Source organism: Hyperolius riggenbachi, chromosome 12 (genome assembly GCF_040937935.1).
Source record: "Hyperolius riggenbachi isolate aHypRig1 chromosome 12, aHypRig1.pri, whole genome shotgun sequence".
Classification (NCBI taxonomy): Eukaryota; Metazoa; Chordata; class Amphibia; order Anura; family Hyperoliidae; genus Hyperolius; species Hyperolius riggenbachi.
In genome coordinates this window covers 143,359,836-143,381,490 of record NC_090657.1, presented here as the reverse complement: position 1 = coordinate 143,381,490, position 21,655 = coordinate 143,359,836, and the positions used below count along the sequence as shown (strand labels likewise).

The window sequence follows — 21,655 nt, the reverse complement described above, 5'->3', positions numbered from 1 at the left end:
GGTGCACACATGCACATAACACGCCGGCCCATGGGGTCAGCGATCCCTTGAGGCTGCGATTGGGACCCCGATGACGACAAGAGTTTAAAAAACTTTGCTTTCAGTAAAGTGGTGGAAGGCTCATCACTGGGAGACCAATTCTAGCCTATGTGAGTCTGCAGCTTACTTGCTTGTTCGGAGGTAATCAGAAGCTTTTAGATTACAAAGCTTCATGGGTTCTTGAAGGTGCATACAGTCCTGGCCAAATGTTTTGAGACTGTCAAAAATATTAGTTTTCACAAAGTTTGCTGCTAAACTGCTTTAAGATCTTTGTTTCAGTTGTTTGTGATATACTGAAATACAATTATAAGCACTTCATACATTTCAAAGGCTTTTATTGAAAATTACATGAGATTTATGCAAAGAGTCCATATTTGCAGTATTGGCCCTTCATTTTCAGGACGTCTGCAATTCGACTGAGCATACTCTCAATCAATTTCTGGGCCAAATCCTGACAGCAACCCATTCTTTCATAATCACTTCTTTGAGTTTCTCAGTATTAGTTGGTCTTTGTTTGTCCACCCGCCTCTTGAGGAATGACCACAAGTTCTCAATGGGATTAAGATCTGGGGAGTTTCCAGGCCATGGACCCAAAATGTCAACGTTTTGGTACCCGAGACACTTAGTTATCACTTTTGCCTTATGACACGGTGCTCCATCGTGCTGGAAAATGCATTGTTCTTCACCAAACTGTTGTTGGATTGTTGGAAGAAGTTGCTGTTGGAGGGTGTTTTGGCACCATTCTTTATTCATGGCTGTGTTTTTTTGTCAAAATTGTGAGTGGGCCCACTCCCTTGGATGAGAAGCAACCCCACTTGAATGGTCTCAGGATGCTTTACTATTGGCTTGACACAGGACTGATGGTAGCGCTCACCTTTTCTTCTCCTGACAAGCCTTTTTCCGGATTTCACAAACAATCGGAAAGGGGCTTCATTGGAGAATATGACTTTGCCCCAGTCCTCAGCAGTCCATTCACCATACTTTCTGCAGAAGATCTGTCCCTGTTTTTTTTTGGGAGAGAAGTGGCTTCTTTGCTGCCCTTCTTCACACTAGGCCATCTTCCAAAAGTCTTCACCTCAGTGTGCATGCAGATGCGCTCACACCTGCCTTCTGCCATTCCTGAGCAACCTCTGCACTGGTTGCACCCCGATCCCGTAGCTGGATCCTCTTTAGGAGACAATCCTGGCGTTTGCTGGACTTTCTTGGCGCCTTGAAGCCTTCTTAACAAGAATTGAATCTCTTTCCTTGAAGTTCTTGATGATCCTATAAATTGTTGATTTAGGTGCAATCTTAGTATCCACAATATCCTTGCCTGTGAAGATATTTTTATGCAACGCAATGATGGCTGCATGTGTTCCTTTGCTGTGGTTAACAATGGAAGATCAATGATTTCAAGCATCACCCTCCTTTTAACATGTTAAGTCTGCCATTCTAACCCAATCAGCCTGACATAATGATCTCCAGCCTTGTGCTCGTCAACATTCTCACCGGAGTTAACAAGAAGATTACTGAAATGATCTCAGCAGGTCCTTTAATGACAGCAATGAAATGCAGTGGAAAGATTTTTTGGGGGGGATTCAGTTACTTTTCATGGCAAAGAAGGACTATGAAATTCATCTAAACACTCTTCATAACATTCTGGAGTATATGCAAATTGCTATTATAAAAACGTAAGCACCAACTTTTCTAATTTCCAATATTTTTGACAGTCTCAAAACTTTTGGCCAGGACTGTACACATGTACGAGCACTGTCACGTGCAGGGATCTGTACTCAATCCCCCCGAATAACAGATTGGGGCCAAGTTCTGTACAGACACGTTACTGGCGTTGAGCTACAGAGTGGGGAAGGAAAGATGATGCTCACCTCATGACTGAGCAGGATGGGTAAGGAAGAGAACAGTGGGCTTAGTCAAGATGTTCTGACACTCCAGGTCTCCTGGGGTCGGGGGCCGCCATGGACACTGTAGACCCTTGGAAGAGGTGGCCGCCACTAGCCGCCTTGACCGAAAAGCATCTTGCGTGTGTGCAAGGCTTTATCAGGAATTGCCATCTCAAATCAGGCCATTAGACATGACCTCAAACTATCATTCTGCACAGGAGCTGCTCCTGCTGGCTCCAGATGTTAATACTGTAACATTTACTGTAAACCAGTAATTCGTTTTTAAAACCTTTTACTCTTCCTCCAGGTAATAGAGCTTGTGAAGAAGTATGGAACTAAACACTGGACTCTGATTGCCAAGCAGCTAAAGGGGAGGATGGGTAAACAGTGTCGGGAACGCTGGCACAACCATTTAAACCCGGAAGTGAAGAAGTCCTCTTGGACGGAAGAGGAGGATCGCATTATCTGCCAGGCCCATAAACTGCTGGGCAACCGCTGGGCTGAAATAGCAAAGCTCTTGCCTGGAAGGTAAGGAATAAGTTTCTATGGAGAGTATGTTATGTAGGCTAATGACTACTTATAAACCAAATTTAGAGCTCCTTGTTTATACAGATTCTGCATTCTGTCTGTTTGGCTTACACAAGTTCGAATGTTGGCAATAGATCTCGACTTACTACTGCAAAATGGTCAACCGAACCTGGCTGATATTTCCTGTCCCTGTTAAAAAGAAGTGTATTCATCCTAAATGCTGATCCAAAGGCATGGGCATACTGACACTGTCAAAAGGGTGGTGCCTGGCTTTCAGCGATTGGGCAACTGCTTACCTGCCCTCTGCTGCACTTAGTCTTTACCTACTGGCTTTACTGAGCTGGACTGCTCCTTGCCTGTCCTCCCCAGACATGTTGCTGAAACATGATTAACATCAGCCTGACTTGTCCTGGGAAAAATAGCTGACACAGGTATGGACAAGTCAGGCTTGCCCAGCAGTTCTAAGGCAGGGTTCCATTTTTTATGCGTTTATCGTATTAAAATGTACATGCTCTGGAATCAAGTGTAAAAATTTACACATGAACACAAATTTTAATGCAAAAAAGCATGCAAGTAAAACTGCATTTTTTCTGCGAAAAAACGTAAGTGGGGGAATTGTGGCCTGGTAAAAAGGTTGTTATGCTCAAAATGTATACTTAACCCTTGGGCTTAACGCATTTTGGTAAGTTGCAGGAAAAACGTTGATAAAACATGGTTAATTCAGCAGAAATTAAATGCCAGGGAGGTTAATATTGTCAATAGTGCTAGACATTTGGTTTAAGAAGCAACAAGCTAAGTACTGTAATATTCTACTGGGCATGACAGCCATATAGTTTATGGTAAAAATGGCATGTACACCATGGTTACTGAAGTGCTGGTAATCTTGTGCACTGAGATAATGTACAGAGAAATGTACAAGAGAGGAAACATTGCAAAAGGACTAGGAGCATTTTTAGAGCCTGTTTAAAAAAAAAATAAAAAAAAAATTGTATCAGCTCATTTAGCTGGATTTCAATCATGGTAGGCACCAAATAACTGCTTGTAGTCTACCGTATTTTCCACCTATAAGACGCTCCTAGGTTTAGAGGGTTAAAAACCAGGGAAAAAATATTTAAACCGGACGTGTCCATATTTCAGGAGCGTCTTGTATGACCTCCCCCAAACTGTGTCCCCCATGTGTCCTCCTGCCATTCTCCCCCCCCCCCCCTCTGTGTCCCCATGTTTCCTCCTATGTCCCTTCTGTGCCTGGTCCCCCCCCCCCCCCTGCATAACTCTCTTCCCTGCCCCCTTGTGTCTCTGTGAACACCCCGTGCGAGCAGCGGCAGAGGTTTACCTCCTCCATCGTGCCCGCGGCGATTGAAGACATCTGTGCGGCTTTCTCTATTCCCATCCTTTAATGACGCATCATCAATGAGGCCGCACAGAAAAGCCGGATGTCTTCAATCGCCGTGAGGAGGTCATAGATACACAAGGGGGAGGGAGAAGAGTTATGCGAGGGGGGGGGGGGGGGAGCCAGGCACAGCAGGGCACAAGGCGGGCAATACCCGAAGGCTTCAGGTTGACTAATCGTTAGGCAGGGATTCCCTGCTTTTGCCGTATAAGACGCAGGGAAAAAATGCGTTTTGTATGGTGGAAAATACGGTACGTTTTAGAATCCTAAAAGGGATAAAATCAGTAAAGTAATTTTTTGTGTTGTTGATTGGGGCTCCGTTTAAAGAGAACCTGAACTGAAAATAGTTTAAATTACCATACACAGTTAATACTTACCTTCTGTGGTGTAGTCTACTCCTCAATCTCTTCCTCCTCTCCCGCATCCTATTTGTCCACTGTGATCAATGGATTTCTCCGTCCTCCATTTATAAAAAATGGCCATTACCACATGACAGGTTCCTGGTCAGTGCACTGTTAAACTGTAATATCACCCACTTGAGCCAAAGGGAAACATAGACATTACCTTGCACATTCAGTTGTAACTGACAGCTGCTGATATATAACTGACAGCAACTGGTATAATTTAGTTCTGGCAAAATATTGTCAGAACTGGAAGGGATCACTGTAAGAAGAAAATTGTCTAAGTACATCAAGGGATTTACACTCTTTTTACTCCACTAAGAAGTAAGGTGGTTTGGCATCTCTCTTTGGATAGTGGAGTCTGTAAGTATGGGGTGTGCAGTCTTTTGCCACACAGCTTAAAGTATGCACAAGCTTGGTGTACACATAGACGTGGCATCTGGTAGTAGATTACTAAAGGCTTACACACTCAATATATGTCGTCCAAAGTGGAGCGGAAGCCGATTCTTCGTGTGACATTGCAGGGCCGAGGCTGTACAGCCACGTTGCTCACTTTGCAAGCAAGTAATGTGTTCTGCTCTTTTCGGGAGGAGGGAGGCTTGGGGCATGTAGAGCAGTGCGGGAGTGACGTCTCAAGGGTAAGTTGGGGGTGGAACAATGTAATTTTGCGTCGCCTGGCTGATATGGGTCCGCTAGACAAATAGCTTGTCAAGCAGTAGGGGGCAATCAGAGGTTGTAGTTATCGGCCGTCTCGGACGAGGTTCTTCTGGCGTATGTATGTTCATTTAAATGCATTGTCTACAGAGCTGCTAGGGAATTGGACACGGGCATAGGGCTGAACGATTTATCGTTTTTAGACAGAAATCGTGATTTTGGACAAGACAATCACGTGATTGTCAAAGCGTTTTTGTTTTTTTTTTGGTTTTTTTTTTTTTAGGAGCAGGAGCAGTGGGCCTGGGCTGCAATATATTCATGAAGAAAAAATTGTATAGGGAGCGCTAACCTGGTGCAAAAATATATAATTTATTCATGTTGCTTAAATGGTATCAAAAACGGCAAATGACACACAAGACACAGACTAACACATATACCCTCCCATAAAAACAAGGCTGCGACAACCTAACTACTGGGGAAAAATGTATTGAACTGGAGTGCACTCCCATTTAGTCCAAAACATGCATGCAATGCAAAAAAGATTCCTTTCTTCAGGGCCAGAGTAAGGTATGTCCAGGAACAACCCCAGCAGGATCACCTATGTTTCAGCACATCACCCGTGTGTAAAACATTTGTATATACACGCCTCTACAGTAATCTATACGCCCTATCCTGTTACCGACTCTCAGATCTCGCTGCTGAGGACTGTAGTGAAGCGGCGCAGGCGCACATGTGCGAGATACGAGCGCAGAGAAGGAGGTAAATTGCATACAAGGACGGGCCAGATGGGTGAAAGAGGCAAGTTTTATGGGCACATATAAAATATATTTAGTGTGCGTTGGAGGAGGGGTAGTCTTATATGGAGAGTATATCTCATATCTGTGTGTGTGTGTACATACATACATACATACATACATACATACATACATACATACATACATACATACATACACAGTGGCTTGCAAAAGTATTCGGCCCCTTGACGTTTTTCCACATTTTATCATATTACTGCCACAAACATGAATCAATTTTATTGGAATTCCACATGAAAGACCAGTACAAAATGGTGTACACGTGAGAAGTGGAACGAAAATCATACATGATTCCAAACATTTTTTACAAATAAATAAATGCAAAGTGAGGTGTGCATAATTATTCAGCCCCCTGGGTCAATACTTTGTAGAACCACCTTTTGCTGCAATTACAGCTGCCAGTCTTTTAGGGTATGTCTCTACCAGCTTGGCACATCTAGAGACTGAAATCCTTGCCCATTCTTCTTTGCAAAACAGCTCCAGCTCAGTCAGATTAGATGGACAGCGTTTGTGAACAGCAGTTTTCAGATCTTGCCACAGATTCTCGATTGGGTTTAGATCTGACTTTTGACTGAGCCATTCTAAAACATAGATATGTTTTGTTATAAACCATTCCATTGTTGCCCTGGCTTTATGTTTAGGGTCACTATCCTACTGGAAGGTGAACCTCCGCCCGCAGTCTCAAGTCTTTTGCAGACTCCAAGAGGTTTCCTTCCAAGATTGCCCTGTATTTGGCTCCATACATCTTCCCATCAACTCTGACCAGCTTCCCTGTCCCTTCTAAAGAAACGCACCCCCAGAGCATTCTGCTGCCACCACCATATTTGACAGTGGGGATGGTGTGTTCAGAGTGATGTGCAGTGTTAGTTTTCTGCCACACAGCGTTTTTTGCATTTTGGCCAAAAAGTTCCATTTTGGTCTCATCTGACCAGAGCACCTTCTCCCACATGTTTGCTGTGTCCCCCACATGGCTTGTGGCAAACTGTAAACGGGACTTCTTATGCTTTTCTGTTAACATTGGCTTTCTTCTCGCCACTCAGATTACCCCACCTGAGCTGTAGATCTCTGCAGCTCGTCCAGAGTCACCATTGGCCTCTTGGCTGCATTTCTGATCAGCGCTCTTTGTTCGGCCTGTGAGTTTAGGTGGACGGCATTGTCTTGGTAGGTTTACAGTTGTGCCATACTCCTTCCATTTCTGAATGATCGCTTGCAGTGCCTCGTGAGATGTTCAAGGCTTAGGAAATCTTTTTGTAGCCTAATCCTGCTTCAAATTTCTCAATAACTTTATCCCTGACCTGTCTGGTGTGTTCTTTGGACTTCATGGTGTTGTTGCTCCCAATATTCTCTTAGACAACCTCTGAAGCCGTCACAGAGCAGCTATATTTGTACTGACATTAGATTACACACAGGTGCACTCTATTTAGTCATTAGCCACTCATCAGGCAATGTCTATGGGCAACTGACTGCACTCAGACCAAAGGGGGCTGAATAATTACACACCCTACTTTGCAGTTATTTATTTGTAAAAAATGTTTGAAATAATATATTTTCGTTCCATTTTTCTCACGTGTACACCACTTTGTATTGGGCTTTCACGTGGCATTGCAAATAAAATAGATTCAGGTTTGTGGCAGTAATGTGACAAAATGTGGAAAACTTCAAGGGGACTGAATACTTTTGCAAGCCACTGTATATATATCTCTATCGATCTATATATCTACCGTATATATATCTCTATCTATATGCTATATATTATATCTATATTTTAACTGGAAAAGTTGGGGGGTAGTCTTATACGCCCAGTCATCTTATACGCCGGAATATACGGTACTATAATTTTCTGTGACGTGTACAAAGTACACATAAGCCGTTGGGAGCAGATTACAAAGATGTATAACATATAATGTGACAGTAATTTAATATAATAATTTGTCCAAGTAATTTAAATAGAAGCAACAATGCAAGATTTTTGTTACCCATTGTTCATTATTTTGGGTGAAAATGTAGTGTGTGTACAGATGAATTGAAGAAAATTGTGAATCGAATCGAAATGGCAATTGCAAATGACAGGAAAAAATGGCAATTCAATCTCTTCCTCAAATTGTTTAGCATCTTAGACTTCAGTGAAGGCTGGTGGTTTTTTTTTTTAAATTAGAATCTTGAACAGACTTTATGGCCACACTCGTGCTGGCTTTTTCTCCTATAATTCCAGCAAGAACTAGAACTACTTACGTCACTAAATGAAATGGGGTCTAAAGCTGGCCGTACACTATTGAATTCACTCAATTTTTTTTGTTTATCCGTTGAATGATGATGAATATTGATTGTTGATATTATGATCACTTTTCTTTCAGCTGACTAAAAACCAACATTTCAGATCTATATTTTGATCGATTTTTAGCCCTTATAATCGATTGTAATATTGATCAAAAACAAAATATAGTCATAATTGAATAGTGTATGTCCAGCTTTACCAATCAGGTGGCGTGTTACTGATTTTGCCTGAATTGTACCTTTTACTGTTTTGACGTGCAGGACAGACAATGCAGTGAAGAACCATTGGAATTCCACCATCAAGCGGAAGGTAGAGACTGGTGGGTACCTGAATGGACGGAAAAACAGTGTCACAGGTGAACAGGAGGAGAGGGAGGACTCTGGCTTCCAGGCTGTGGTGGCAAAGGTACAAGAATGAATGCTCTTACATGAAGCTATTTGTAGGACTTCTGTTTAGCATTACATACAGTATGTGCACATTTCTTGCTCACTGTATCATAGTTAATTGTTTCTTCATTTCAATGACAGAAGGATCAGTGTTCGGTACCTCAGGACAAGCCTGAAATTACAGATCCTTCTCCCTCTGCTGACATACAAGTAAGCATAACTGAAGTCAAGTCAGAGCTCCCTAGTGAAGGCGAGGAAGAGGAGAGCGCTGGTTCCAGTCCGGCATCTGCTGGGGCCTCTGTGAGCTCCGGGCCAGAAAAATGGATGGTGGAGTACGTCAATTACCTGGTACCGAACAGTGACATGATTGAGTCTGTAAGTATTATGATGCAGTATTTTGGAACAGAATGTTTCAAGTTCTATTATTTGTTAGATATTTACCTGGAGCTGCATCTTTGCAGACCTAAAGTGTACCTGAATAGGAAAAAGTGTCCTAACGAGGGGGAAGCCTCTGGATACCAAAGAGACGTCCCCCGTCCTCAGCAGAGGGGATTCAGTGCTGGCTCCCCAAAAGCCCACTTGTTGCTGCTCCTGCGCAGGCACACTGGTGACTTTCCCTCAGGCATCGGCGGAAAAAGTGGTGCCCGATTGAGTCCAATCCACTGAGTAGGCGCAAACCATTTGAGCTTGTGCAGTAGATGGGCTGTTTCCACCAGAGCTTGAATGGAAAGCTGTTAGTGTCCCTGTAAATATTACTGTTGCTGTGTGTCCAAGGCTGCCAGCTCTGGATTGGGCAGGCAAAGGGGGACAGGGAAAAGCCTCATTAGGATTCAGAGGCTTTCATGTTCCAAGGTATTTATTTATTTTCATTTTTTTTTTTAATTGTAGGTTTATTTTAAAGTCAGAATCATATTTGTTTGTTTGGGAAAAGTACAGGGTAACATACAAGGTATTCTTTTTGGCATAGACAGCTCAGGGATGCACATACATGGGTACATAATGAACTACTTGGTCACATATTGGGTGGACCACATTACACATTGGGTATTCATCAGCACGGTGGCATAATGGTTAGAGCTCGCACCTTGCAGCATTGGGTCCCCGGTTCGAATCCCAGCCAGGTCAACATCTGCAAGGAGTTTGTATGTTTCCTCCAGGCACTCCAGTTTCCTAGCCACATCCCAAAACCATGCAGATAAGTTGATTGGCTTCCCCCTGAAATTGGTCCTAGACTACATAAACATAGGGATTAGATTGTGAGCTCCTCTGAGGGACAGTAAGTGACTATATACTCTGTACAGGACTGCGGAAGATATCGGCGCTATATAAATACTAAATAATAATAATATTGCTCTTTGGGTGGGGTGTATGAGTTGAGGGCCAGGATACCTTGGGGGAAGAGAGTGCCTGGAGGTCAGAATCATCTTTATTCGCCAAGTACGATTGAACTACCTGAAATTATTAGATGTTCACGTGGCCTTGGCAGTACATACAACAGATATAAAACGTTAAACAACGAACATGAAACGTGTTAGCATCATGTAAATCATAGACTTAAACCCTAGTCCAAGGTGTGGCGCAGCACTGCCCAGGAAAACTAGGAGTCAACTTGACTAAGAGTTGTGCTATTTAAAGTGAACCTAAATCTTAAAAATTCATCTTACCTGGGGCTTCTACCGGCCACCTGCAGCCGCCCTGTGCCTGCGCCATGACAAACCGATCCTCCACAGCACCCCTCTTTCCAGTTTGCGCACCTCCTGATCGCTCTTCTGTGGATAGGAGCACTCTGAGCATGCACAGTATGGGGAAATGTCAACCGTGCATGTGCAGATCACTGCCGTTGATGGGAGCACAATTGAGGACGCATGCACTGTCCGATGAGTTGCCGTGCCGATAGAGGGGCGCTGCGGGGGACATGGAGGATTGTTGAGCGACGACGTGGTCGCCGGGGGCTGGTAAGAACAGGCCCAGATCACGCATGCGCTGTTCCGAGCTGCTTGCTTTGAGTCCAGGAGCGTGATTGAGGAGATACGCAGGTGGGACAAAGCATGCGCAGTAGCAGACTTTAAATGGGTCAATGGCAGCGAAGCAGACCGGGAGGATACAGAAAGAGCTGACAGAGTACAGGGGACTGTAAGAAGTCTTGAGTCTCAGTACGAGACCTGTTTTCTATGATTATGCAGGGATTTTGGGAATTGTAGTCTTGTTCTTACTTTCAGTGTCATGTGAACAGAACTGCCTGACCCACCCAACAGCTGCACGTAGAATGTAGTGGCAGGCATTCTATCTAGTTTATTTCTAGTTCCTTATTAATCTTCTTGCTTTTAGGTTTTGCTTTGTTCCATGCCCCCGGATGTTACGATATACTACTATTGTCCTGGCTCTTCATACAATAGTTCTAAAAATTCAGGATTTTGGAATACTAAACATTTTATCACTTTTCTTGTCTGTGTATATTTATGCCTATTGAAAACCCATATTGATACACAATTAACACCATTGTATTAGTCATAAGTGTTCACCCCAGTTTTGCTGTTTTTTTTATTAGGACACAGAGGGTTGGTGTGACCTGACCTCATTTGATTTGGTGGATGACTCTGCTGTAAGTGATGTTGGAAGCCCCACACATGCTACCCCTGCAAAACCTATGGCAACTAATGTCACAGAATACAGGCTGGATGGGCATACCTTATCTGACCTCAGTAAAGGCAGCAAGGGTGAATTAATCCCAATCTCTCCCCGTCCGCACGGTGGCTTTGGAACGCCGCCATCCCTGCTCAAACACCAGAGGAGGAGGAAAATTACTTTATCGCCTGTCACAGAAAGTTCTGGCAGCAGTAGCAGCAGCAGCAACTCCAACACAGAGGCCAATAGCATGACTCCAAAGAGCACTCCGGTCAAATCCCTGCCATTCTCACCATCACAGGTATGTATGAGACCACAGTTTTGTGTGCTTACCCAAGATATTGTTTACTATTCCATTAGCACCTTCCAAAATTTTTTTCGTTTGAAAGCTGCTGTGCATTCTAAACCTATGTTGGCAAATCCTTTTTAGCTGCCTAGTGCAGGCAAACGAGCAGGTGGCAAGGAGCAGTTATATTTACCTGTTGCAGACTGCTTCTTCTCTTCCTCCACCGGCGGCTCTGAACTTCTAACAGGTCTTTGGTAGTCTGGTGGTGGTAGAGACTCTTCCATCACCTCTCTTCCACTACCGGGTGGTGCTGTAACGCTTACATGGTCTCCTGGATCTTGATCACATTTCACGTCATGTCACCGGAACTAAGAAGACATGTCTGGGTTACATCACTGCTGCAGTGGAGGATGAAGATGCTGATCCAGCTGTCTGGACAGGTACCTATAAAAGCTCCTTGTCACCCACTCTGCATACCCTTCTAGCTTGCCAGGCAGCAGGAAGAATTTGGCCCTGCAACCAAATTAACTTTATTTGACTGTTAAAGGGTTAAAGGATACCTGAGCTGAACAGTGAGGATGAAAATGAGTCCATACATTGGGTGAGGGCATGTATGCAGAGCCTTATCCATGTGTAAGATTACTCTCAAGATGCTTTGTTTCACTGCGGAAGCGCTCGCGACTTTAGTAAGTCGCCAACCATTGACCCGGAGTTAATAGCTCTGTTCATACGCCAAATGTCCGTTCTGAATGTCACCGAAGTCTCTGCTCTCCTGTGACATTGGCGCGTGCGCTCCTGTCACACAAGTTGCATGAGAACGGAGACAGCAGTCACAGCATTCAGAACTGACAAACTGTGCAATAGGGTTTGGGGAGAGCACTGCACCTATTGCTCTACGAAGTGAAATAGTTGAGTTTCAGTGCTGCACACAGAATGAAGTTGTGATAATTTACAGGGCGTTGGAGTCGGAGTCGAGGAGTCCGGGCAATTTTGGGCACCCGGAGTCGGAGTTGTAGTTTCAGAAACTGAGGAGTCGGGAGTCGCATGATTTTTGTACAAAATCCACAGCCCTGTTAAGTATTAGACTAAGTAGTCGGAGTTGAGGAGTCGGAGTCTGAGCAATTTGGGGTACCCGGAGTCGGAGTCGTGGTTTCAGAAACTGGGGAGTCTGAGTTGGAGTCGGAAGATTTTTGTACCGACTCCACAGCCCTGATAATTTATCATGTGTGCTGTATTATATAAAATAAGTTATAAATACCATAAAATGTCTTTTATAATGCACTGTATTTTGACCTAAACGCCTAAAGAAGACTTGATAAACCAGGGCTGTGGAGTCGGAGTCGTGGAGTCGGGCAATTTTGGGTGCTCGGAGTCGGGAAAAAATGCACCGACTCCGACTCCTAATGAATTTGTAACTGTAATTAAAATAGAAAATATGATAAAATGTTCTATTTCTCAGATAAGTCATTAAAAATAATGTATATATACAGTATATATACAGTAATAGCTGTGCTTAGTCCACAAAAATGAAATAAATCAATCAAAATTAGTTACTTGTGCTGCTTCAATAAAGCAGTCCCCGTATTTTTTTTTCCAACAATGTATTTTTATTATATTTTCAGAAGCAATAATACAGAGAACGGAATTGAAAACATTTGTTAACATACAGTTGAGGATAATTCTACATTGCAGTGAGATAGTTAACATGCGTTCCTAGAGTAAGCAAATTTGGAGTAGATGGAGTAGGTGCAATATCGGCTTATTGCCGGGTTTACCTTATCTCAGAGCAACCACAAACCTATAAGGCTGGTTGATTAGACCAGGCGCCCAGCTGAACTGGACAATTGGAGCGGTGATCAGGAGATCTACCAATTGTTATGATGGGCACGTTTTAGCAAGCCGATGTTTACAATATAATGAGGCTGAAGTGATATTTAAAGGTGATCAGTCCCCGTATTTTTAAGGTCAGATATACATATCTGATTGTGACTGTATATATGATGTGTACACAGGAATCTCTTATATATACTAAAGAACATCTATGCTGTAAGAATAAAGCCTGATGTGTAGCTGTGTCACTAATAGAGATGGTCAACGAGATGGAAATAATTCTGCATTGATGCTGATTTATGCAAATGTATGCACTCCCTTTGCTGATGAAATCAAATAATTTGATATGTTGTTAAAATTTGGTTTGGTGACTACAAATTAAAGGGTAACTGAGACGGATGAAAAGTTTTATACATACCTGGGGCTTCCTCCAGCCCCCTTCAGGCTAATCAGTCCCTCGCTGTCCTCCACCATCCGGATCTTCTGCTATGAGTCCTGGTAATTCAGCCAGTCAGCGCTGTCCGGCCGCATGCCGCTCCCACAGCCAGGAACATTCTGCACCTGCGCAATAGTGCTGCACAGGTGTAGTATGCTCCTGGCGGCGGAGTGTGTGCATGCGCACTACGCCCGACTGGCTTAAGTACCTGGACTCATAGCAGAAGATGCAGGTGGTGGAGGAGGACAACGAGGGACTGATTATCCTGAAGGCGGCTGGAGGAAGCTTCAGGTATGTATAAAACTTTAATTTCATCTGTCTCAGGTTTACTTTGTTACACAGTAGTATTATACTCTACATACAGTATGCACTCCCCACAGAGCTGCAGGGAATCCACTGAGAATGCTGTGCACATTGAACACAGAGGTGTTGTCTGTTTACAATCTCCTCATTCCCCTGCAGAGTACGTGCACATCACTCTTACATGTACCCACAGTTACATTGCCTAGGGCCTGATAGATGTTCTTTGTTCCGGTTTGTACCTTTTACAAGTACTCTTACCAAGGACTAGTTTTAGTCTAAAGCAGTGGTGCTCAACCTTTTTTGGCCCGAGGGCCGAACTTCAAATCAAGAAAAATCTCGAGGGCCGGAACACATGCATACAAAATTTCGATGTAAAACGTTTATAGTTTTTCTAGTAACAGTTAACATGGTGTTGGAAATGGAAAGAAAACGACAATATAAGAATTGTTGTACTCACCATTTGAAGCACATTTTCTTAATGAGAAGTTTGTGGCTGTTTGGGTGTATGCACAGGGCAGATTAATGCAGCAATAGTATCAGAGTAGCCTGTAGTGTGCTGGCTGAGGAGGCTGTCAGCTCTGTGTGGGGCTGAGGAGGCTGTCAGCTCTGTGTGGGGCTGAGGAGGCTGTCAGCTCTGTGTGGGGCTGAGGGGGCTGTCAGCTTTGTGTGGGGCTGAGGAGGCTGTCAGCTCTGTGTGGGGCTGAGAAGGCTGCCAGCTCTGTGTGGGGCTGAGGGGGCTGTCAGCTCTGTGTGGGGCTGAAGGGGCTGCCAGCTCTGTGTGGGGCTGAGGGGGCTGCCAGCTCTGTGTGGGTCTGAGGGGGCTGTCAGCTCTGTGTAGGGCTGAGGGGGCTGTCAGCTCTGTGTGGGGCTGAGAAGGCTGTCAGCTCTGTGTGGGGCTGAGAGCTCTGTGTGGGGCTGAGGGGGCTGCCAGCTCTGTGTGGGGCTGAGGGGGCTGTCAGCTCTGTGTGGGGCTGAAGGGGCTGTCAGCTCTGTGTGGGGCTGAGGGGGCTGCCAGCTCTGTGTGGGGCTGAGGGGGCTGCCAGCTCTGTGTGGGGCTGAGGGGGCTGCCAGCTCTGTGTGGGGCTGAGGGGGCTGCCAGCTCTGTGTGGGGCTGAGGGGGCTGCCAGCTCTGTGTGGGGCTGAGGGGGCTGCCAGCTCTGTGTGGGGCTGAGGGGGCTGCCAGCTCTGTGTGGGGCTGAGGGGGCTGCCGGCTCTGTGTGGGGCTGAGGGGGCTGCCGGCTCTGTGTGGGGCTGAGGGGGCTGCCGGCTCTGTGTGGGGCTGAGGGGGCTGCCGGCTCTGTGTGGGGCTGAGGGGGCTGCCGGCTCTGTGTGGGGCTGAGGGGGCTGCCGGCTCTGTGTGGGGCTGAGGGGGCTGCCGGCTCTGTGTGGGGCTGAGGGGGCTGCCGGCTCTGTGTGGGGCTGAGGGGGCTGCCGGCTCTGTGTGGGGCTGAGGGGGCTGCCGGCTCTGTGTGGGGCTGAGGGGGCTGCCGGCTCTGTGTGGGGCTGAGGGGGCTGCCGGCTCTGTGTGGGGCTGACACAGCGTGTCCCGTTGTCTGTCCACGATGTCTGCCTGTGGAGGAGGAGAGGATCGGGTGGTATTGCGTAGTATGGCACTCGGCGGGACGCGCATACACCAGCGTGTGCTTGTATTCAGCCCCGGGTAGTGCTGGGATAGTTAGAAAGCCTCGCTCATTGGTTACTACAGGAACCTTCCTCCAATAGGAACTAGGCTGATTCCTATTGGAGGAAGGTTCCTGCAGTAACCAATGAGCGAGGCTTTCTGACTCTCCCAGCACTACCCGGGGCTGAATACAAGCACATGCTGGTGTATGCGCGTCCCGCCGAGTGCCATACTACACAATACCACCCGATCCTCTCCCCCTCCGCAGGCAGACACCGCGCGGGCCACAGAAACTGGCTTCGCGGGCCACAAATGGCCCGCGGGCCGTAGGTTGGGCACGGCTGGTCTAAAGGGAATAAATATAGTAGTCTACATATCCTTCTCACTTCAGTTGTCTTGTAAAATTCCTAAGCGTTGGCAGTTAAGAGACGAATTTCATGTTACATACTTTTAATCAACAAAATTGTAATATGCAAATTAGAGGAGTCGGAGTCGGTGGAATCCTAAACTTCGGAGTCGGTGGATTTTTGGACCGACTCCACAGCCCTGCGATGAACTGACTAATAGACCAGAAAGCCTGGCCGAGTTGCGCTTCATCGCACATGCATGGCCAGGCGGGCTCCCTCGCTGCGCTCCGACTGGGAGCGTTCTGCACTTGCGCAGAATGCTCCCAGGGACAGGAGCGCACTGGACCGTGCATGCGCGATTCGGGCAGGCTTTCAGGCAGTATTGCGGGTGACTAGTTATCTGGGGAGACAGGGACTGAGTGGCCTTAGGGAAGCTTAAGGAAGCCCCAGGTAAGTATAGAACCTGAGATGGCTTTCATCCTGAACTCTTGCACAGGACAGAAGGAAAACCTAGAGAAATGCACTCTGTATGTATTTAGAGAGTTTAGCCCGTTTAATTCACCTTTATTTTGGCCCATATGTAATTCACTTTTTCTCCTTGGAGATAATTTTCATCTACTCTTTAAAACAACTTTTCTGCATTTTACAATTGAAAAAGTACCCAAAAGTTGGTGAAAAAATACTATCAAAATTATGTTGAGTATTTTCTTGCATCCTGGTGGTTTAAAGGGAAGGTTCAAGCAAAATAAAAAAATGAGTTTCACTTACCTGGGGCTTCTACCAGCCCCATGCAGCCATCCTGTGCCCTCATAGTCACTCACTGCTGCTCCAGTCCCCTGCTGGCAGCTTGCCGACCTCGGAGGTCGGCGGGACACATTGCGTACATTTTTACGCATTCTCGCTAGTGCAGGAACATTAACACATACATTTTTACGCATTACTGGTTCAATGCGTAAAAATGTACGCATTGAACCAGTAATGCGTAAAAATGTATGTGTTAATGTTCCTGCACTAGCGGGAATGCGTAAAAATGTACGCAATGCGTCCCGCCGACCTCCGACGTCGGCAAGCTGCCAGCAGGGGACTGGAGCAGCAGTGAGTGACTACGAGGGCACAGGATGGCTGCATGGGGCTGGTAGAAGCCCCAGGTAAGTGAAACTCATTTTTTTATTTTGCTTGGACATTCCCTTTAAAAAGCATATGATGAGGTTTGAAAATATGACCTAGGTGAAAACTAAGGCGAAAAAGTGAATTGCATATGGGCCCTTGTGTCTAAACACAATTGGTAATTCGATCCTGTGTCACATGATTGCCTCGGCAGAGATGGCAGATAAGCTCATTTGAAAGCACAGGCTGTTAATGTGTCTGCTTCCATGAATCAGGAAGTAGAAACAAACTGTAGATTTATTTTAAGATTTGTATCAGCTGTAGCAAATGATTTTTGTTTAAAGGTTATTATGCTGTTGTGTATCTTTTAGAGCAGTGCTGTCCAACTTCGCGGGAATGGAGGGCCATTTTTTCTCCAGACCACATGGTAGACGGCCATGTCAGAAAACGTGGCCTGAGGCTTGAGATCCCCCATGAATGCCGCCAGCCAGAATGTATCGGTGTGGGGAGGCTCTCTTAAGTGGCTGGCGGTGTCATTTGGATTGTTCACCATGGAGAGTTTACGAAGTGCGTTCCTGGGCTTTTTAAAACCCAATGCAAACAAGTTGTTTATAGTAGATAATAGGATAACAGAGGCGCCAACAGGATAAACACTAAAAGAACTTAAAAACCCATCTTGGTAATAGAGGAGGTAGTGGTGGACTTAATACCTCCAAGCAGAATTTACGACTGTGGATTTTCAGTCAAAAAATTTTATTGGATACTCCAAATAGTGCAACGCGTTTTGCGGGGTACAAACCGGCTTCATCAGGCAATAACAGATAGGAGTAAACAGCATCTGCCAGTATCATCAACGCTGAGCGCCTCTGTGACACTTTATTTGGAGTATCCAATAAAATTGACTGAAAATCCACAGTCGTATGTTCTGCTTGGTGGAGGTAAGTCCACCACTACCTCCTCTATTACCAAGATGAGTTTTTAAGTTCTTTTATAATGTTTTTTTATCCTGTTGGCACCTCTGTTATCCTATTATCTACATCAAGTCCACCCTTGGTGGAGGGTTGTACCCTTCCTTCTACTACAGAGAGCGACTTCTTTTTTTAATTCTGAGTGGGGTCAGGACAATCTCCCCACCTGCTTTGACAGTGGTTGCCTAATTGGTAACCCTGGTTTGTGAGTATTAAATTAATATTATTACTCTTCCAATTATACATCACCAGTACATATTACACTATATTGGGCTCTTGGTGTTCTCTCTTTTTCTCAAGTTGGTTATAGTGAACTGTCAAGGTATTCCAATGTACTGACCCAAGCTGTATTTATCCCTACAGTGCACCACTGAGGGGCAGATATTCCGTAACAGGCTGTATGCATGTTGGATTGGCTCTGTACAGTATAATAATACATAAGCTGTAGGCTTACTATACACCAGCGGTTTTGGTTGGAAGTCTGACATCAGGGGCATAAAGAGATGATTTGCATATTCAGGAGTGATGCATCATGGGAAACCTCGCCTTCACTATGCTTGCGTACAGTATGGTGGAGAAGTTGATAGCACTCTCACCTTGCAGTTCTCAATCCAAGCCAGGGAACTATCTGCAAGTAGTTTGTATGTTCTCCCCGTGTCTGCGTGTGTTTCCTCAGTGCTCTCCAGTTTCCTCCCACATCGCAAAAACATACAGATAAGTTAATTAGCTTCTTCCTAAAAAATTGTCCCTAAACTACCTCGGACATATGACTGTGGTAGGGATTAGATTGTGAGCCCCTCAGAGGGACAGTTGAGACATGACCATATACTCTGTACAGCGCTGTGCGACATGTCAGCGCTATATTAACACTAAATAATAGTACCAATCCTACTAAAAAAATTTTCCCAGTACAGCAAGTTTTAAGGTAGCCATACATCAGGCAACTTGGTGGCTGATCGACCATCCGATCTGATTATTATCGGAATCAGATGAAAATTGGTGCTGCCAAGTGCATGCCGATCAACATTTTGCTGCATGCCCGATCGACGATGCGATCAATTTCGGGCTGAGATCGGTCACATTAATTGTTCGGACTAGATGTTGGGCCTACTTGCTTGATCGGGTGTGCGGCAGTAGTGGTGAGCGATATCTGGACGAGCGACAAGTGATGAAACCCCCCCCTGACGCTGTCCCATCTAATTTGCAATCCGCTGGCTCCGGATGCTGTTCTTCGTCCATACACATGCCCTGTGTGGTTGCTGCCGTTACTAAGCAACCACGTGAGGCATGCATATGGATGAAGGACCCAGCCAAGTGGCAGCATCGGACAAGCAGTGACCAGGGACAGGTAATGTATAGGGGAGAGGAGCATGAAATTGATCAGGAAGTGGCCTGAGGTGCATGGACAGCCGACAGATCTTTCTCTACTCAGATTTGTCTCTTGGTCGAATCTGGCCATCATCGCTAGATGTATGGCTACCTTTAAACTGTCTGTGTAAAGGAAATTGTCAAATACAGCCGCTTTCGGGAGATATAAATAGAAAGTAAAACCATTTTATCTGATTGAGAAAACACTACTAATAACATTTTAGAGTTGAAAGGTTCAGTACTTCTATTTGTTTTGCAGCAGATTCATGGCTGCGGTTTGGAATGCAATTTTAAGTATGCAGCTCTTAAACTGAATATAAAAATGTATCTTAAACTGTATATAAATGTCAGTAAAATGCATGTAATTATCTCATAAGTTTATTTTCACTTCAGGTTTGCAGTAAGTAACTTACTAGCATGAGCACAATCAGAAATGCTAAGTTGAGGCAGCAAAATGGACAGTCACTGTGGGGTCCTTCTTGCCAGCACAAAATTAAAGCAGGAAGAGAATGTAAATTGTTAAAATTTCAAACCATTTTCCAAAACAAAGAAAATACGGGCATGTGCAGTGTTCTCCCCAGAAATATTTTCCAGCCGGGTGGCATGAAAAAGTAGCCGGGTGGGGAAGTAAGGTTACGCAGGGTGCTGCTGGGTCAGAAAGTAAGGAAACGCTGAAAGGAGAGTGAGGGTCATACTGGCTGGGGAATCGCACTGGCTGGGGAGAGGTCAGCATCACACGGAGTGCTACTGGGTGGGACGATAACTTGTTCAAGAAACAAAAATCGCATTGCGAATACTCACAAAATGCTGTATGCAGTGCATTTCTGATTTTCATACAAATCGCAACTGCAGTGTGAATGCCACCTTAGGGCAACTTTGTCATAGCGATTCTCTGTTCGCTGGCGTTCAGCAAAGCTCTAAGGATTCCCTGAAAAGCACCTGTGTGAATGGGGCCTTAGTGCCATAGCCCCATCATCACATATATGACCTGACACCATTCACCATCCCTGCATGCAATGTATGTTACTCCTGCTGCTGCACACACTAGTTGCTGATCACACGGGCAGGCGACATGAGTGGTGAGAACTCCAGCGAAGAATTTGCAAAAGCCATGCTAGTTTAAAGGGGAACTGAAGTGAGAAGAATATGGAGGCTGCTATATTTATTTCCTTTTAAACAATACACATTGCATGGCGGCCCTGCTGATCTACTTGGCTGCAGTAGTATCTCAATCAGACAAGAAACAGGCATGCAGCTAATCTTGTCAGATCTGACAACCATGTCAGAAACACCTGATCTGCTGCATGCTTGTTCAGGGGCTATGGCTAAAAGTATTATAGGCAAAGGCTCAGCGAGGCTGTCGGGTAAATAAAGATGGCAGCCTCCTTATACCTCTCACTACAGTTGTTCTGTACAGCACAGTGATTTGTGAACATACAAGTAGTCTGTCTGAACTCAATGGATGTATGTCTTTCTCAACCTAAATAACGAACTGCTGAGACAAAAAAAAAAAGGCTAAACTTGATGTAAAATGCTGAACTAAACTTTTTGCCATTGCCCATACTGAAAGCTAGATAATACAGTGATGGAACTGAACTGAACAATTTGGGGTTAATAGCTAGCAAACCAAGTGTCAGCTTGTGATAAAGTGCAGAGACACAGGAGGCAGAATGAAAGCTGCCTTTTACAGCCCCTGTAAACCACTTATCTCTCTCACGGAATGCTCCAGAATAAAGAAACATGTTGATATGTTAATGTGCCACACTTCTTTGAGGTCTCTGACATTCTTGTGACCTGAAGGACCTGGGGAAGGGGGCATTGTACATGCTGCTCTGACGGAGAGGAAGAGAAGAGCGTCTGTCCACTGTAGTAGCCAGCGGGAGTGACTCACCAAAAGATAACAAATCGAACCGCACATTCTTTTCAGTGCGGACTCCAGCTGAAAGTTCCCTCAGTCTGCCTGTTCCTCTCTCTGCTATGAGATTTCCGCGCCCTTCCACGCTGCTGATAGGAAGGAAGGAGCTGAGGAGGAGGGCGGAGATGGTGTCTCTGCTTGCGTTCCAAGCTGTCATGTCTATCGTGCGGAGGAAAGAATTAATGATGCAGAAAGCGGCCATTCACAGCAGCCGGGCGGGGACAGAGATCTGGTGGGCGCTCCGCCCGGGTAATAGGCTCTGGGGAGAACACTGATGTGACAACTGACAAAGTAGTTCTTGTTACTGTACAAGGTACCATATTTTTCGGACTATAAGACGCTCCTGACCATAAGACGTACCTAGATTTAGAGAACAAAAACCAGTGGGAAAAATATATATATATACCTGGTGCATCTATAGTAAAGGGGAATCTTGTGGATTATGCCCCCTAGGCCTGAGCGATTTATCTGCTTAATATTGAAA

General features: G+C 45.2%; 1 protein-coding gene across 3 annotated transcripts in view; it reads left to right on the top strand.

Annotated features, from left to right (window-relative positions):
* Nucleotides 1–21,655, top strand: part of MYBL2 (MYB proto-oncogene like 2) — a 191,954-nt gene that overhangs the window by 19,735 nt on the left and 150,564 nt on the right. For all 3 annotated transcript variants that reach the window (XM_068262027.1, XM_068262026.1, XM_068262025.1), the window contains exons 5-8: nt 2,227–2,447; nt 8,240–8,384; nt 8,507–8,740; nt 10,914–11,291. In XM_068262027.1, the coding sequence (XP_068118128.1) occupies nt 2,227–2,447; nt 8,240–8,384; nt 8,507–8,740; nt 10,914–11,291 (978 nt within the window). The remainder of the gene's footprint in view (nt 1–2,226; nt 2,448–8,239; nt 8,385–8,506; nt 8,741–10,913; nt 11,292–21,655) is intronic.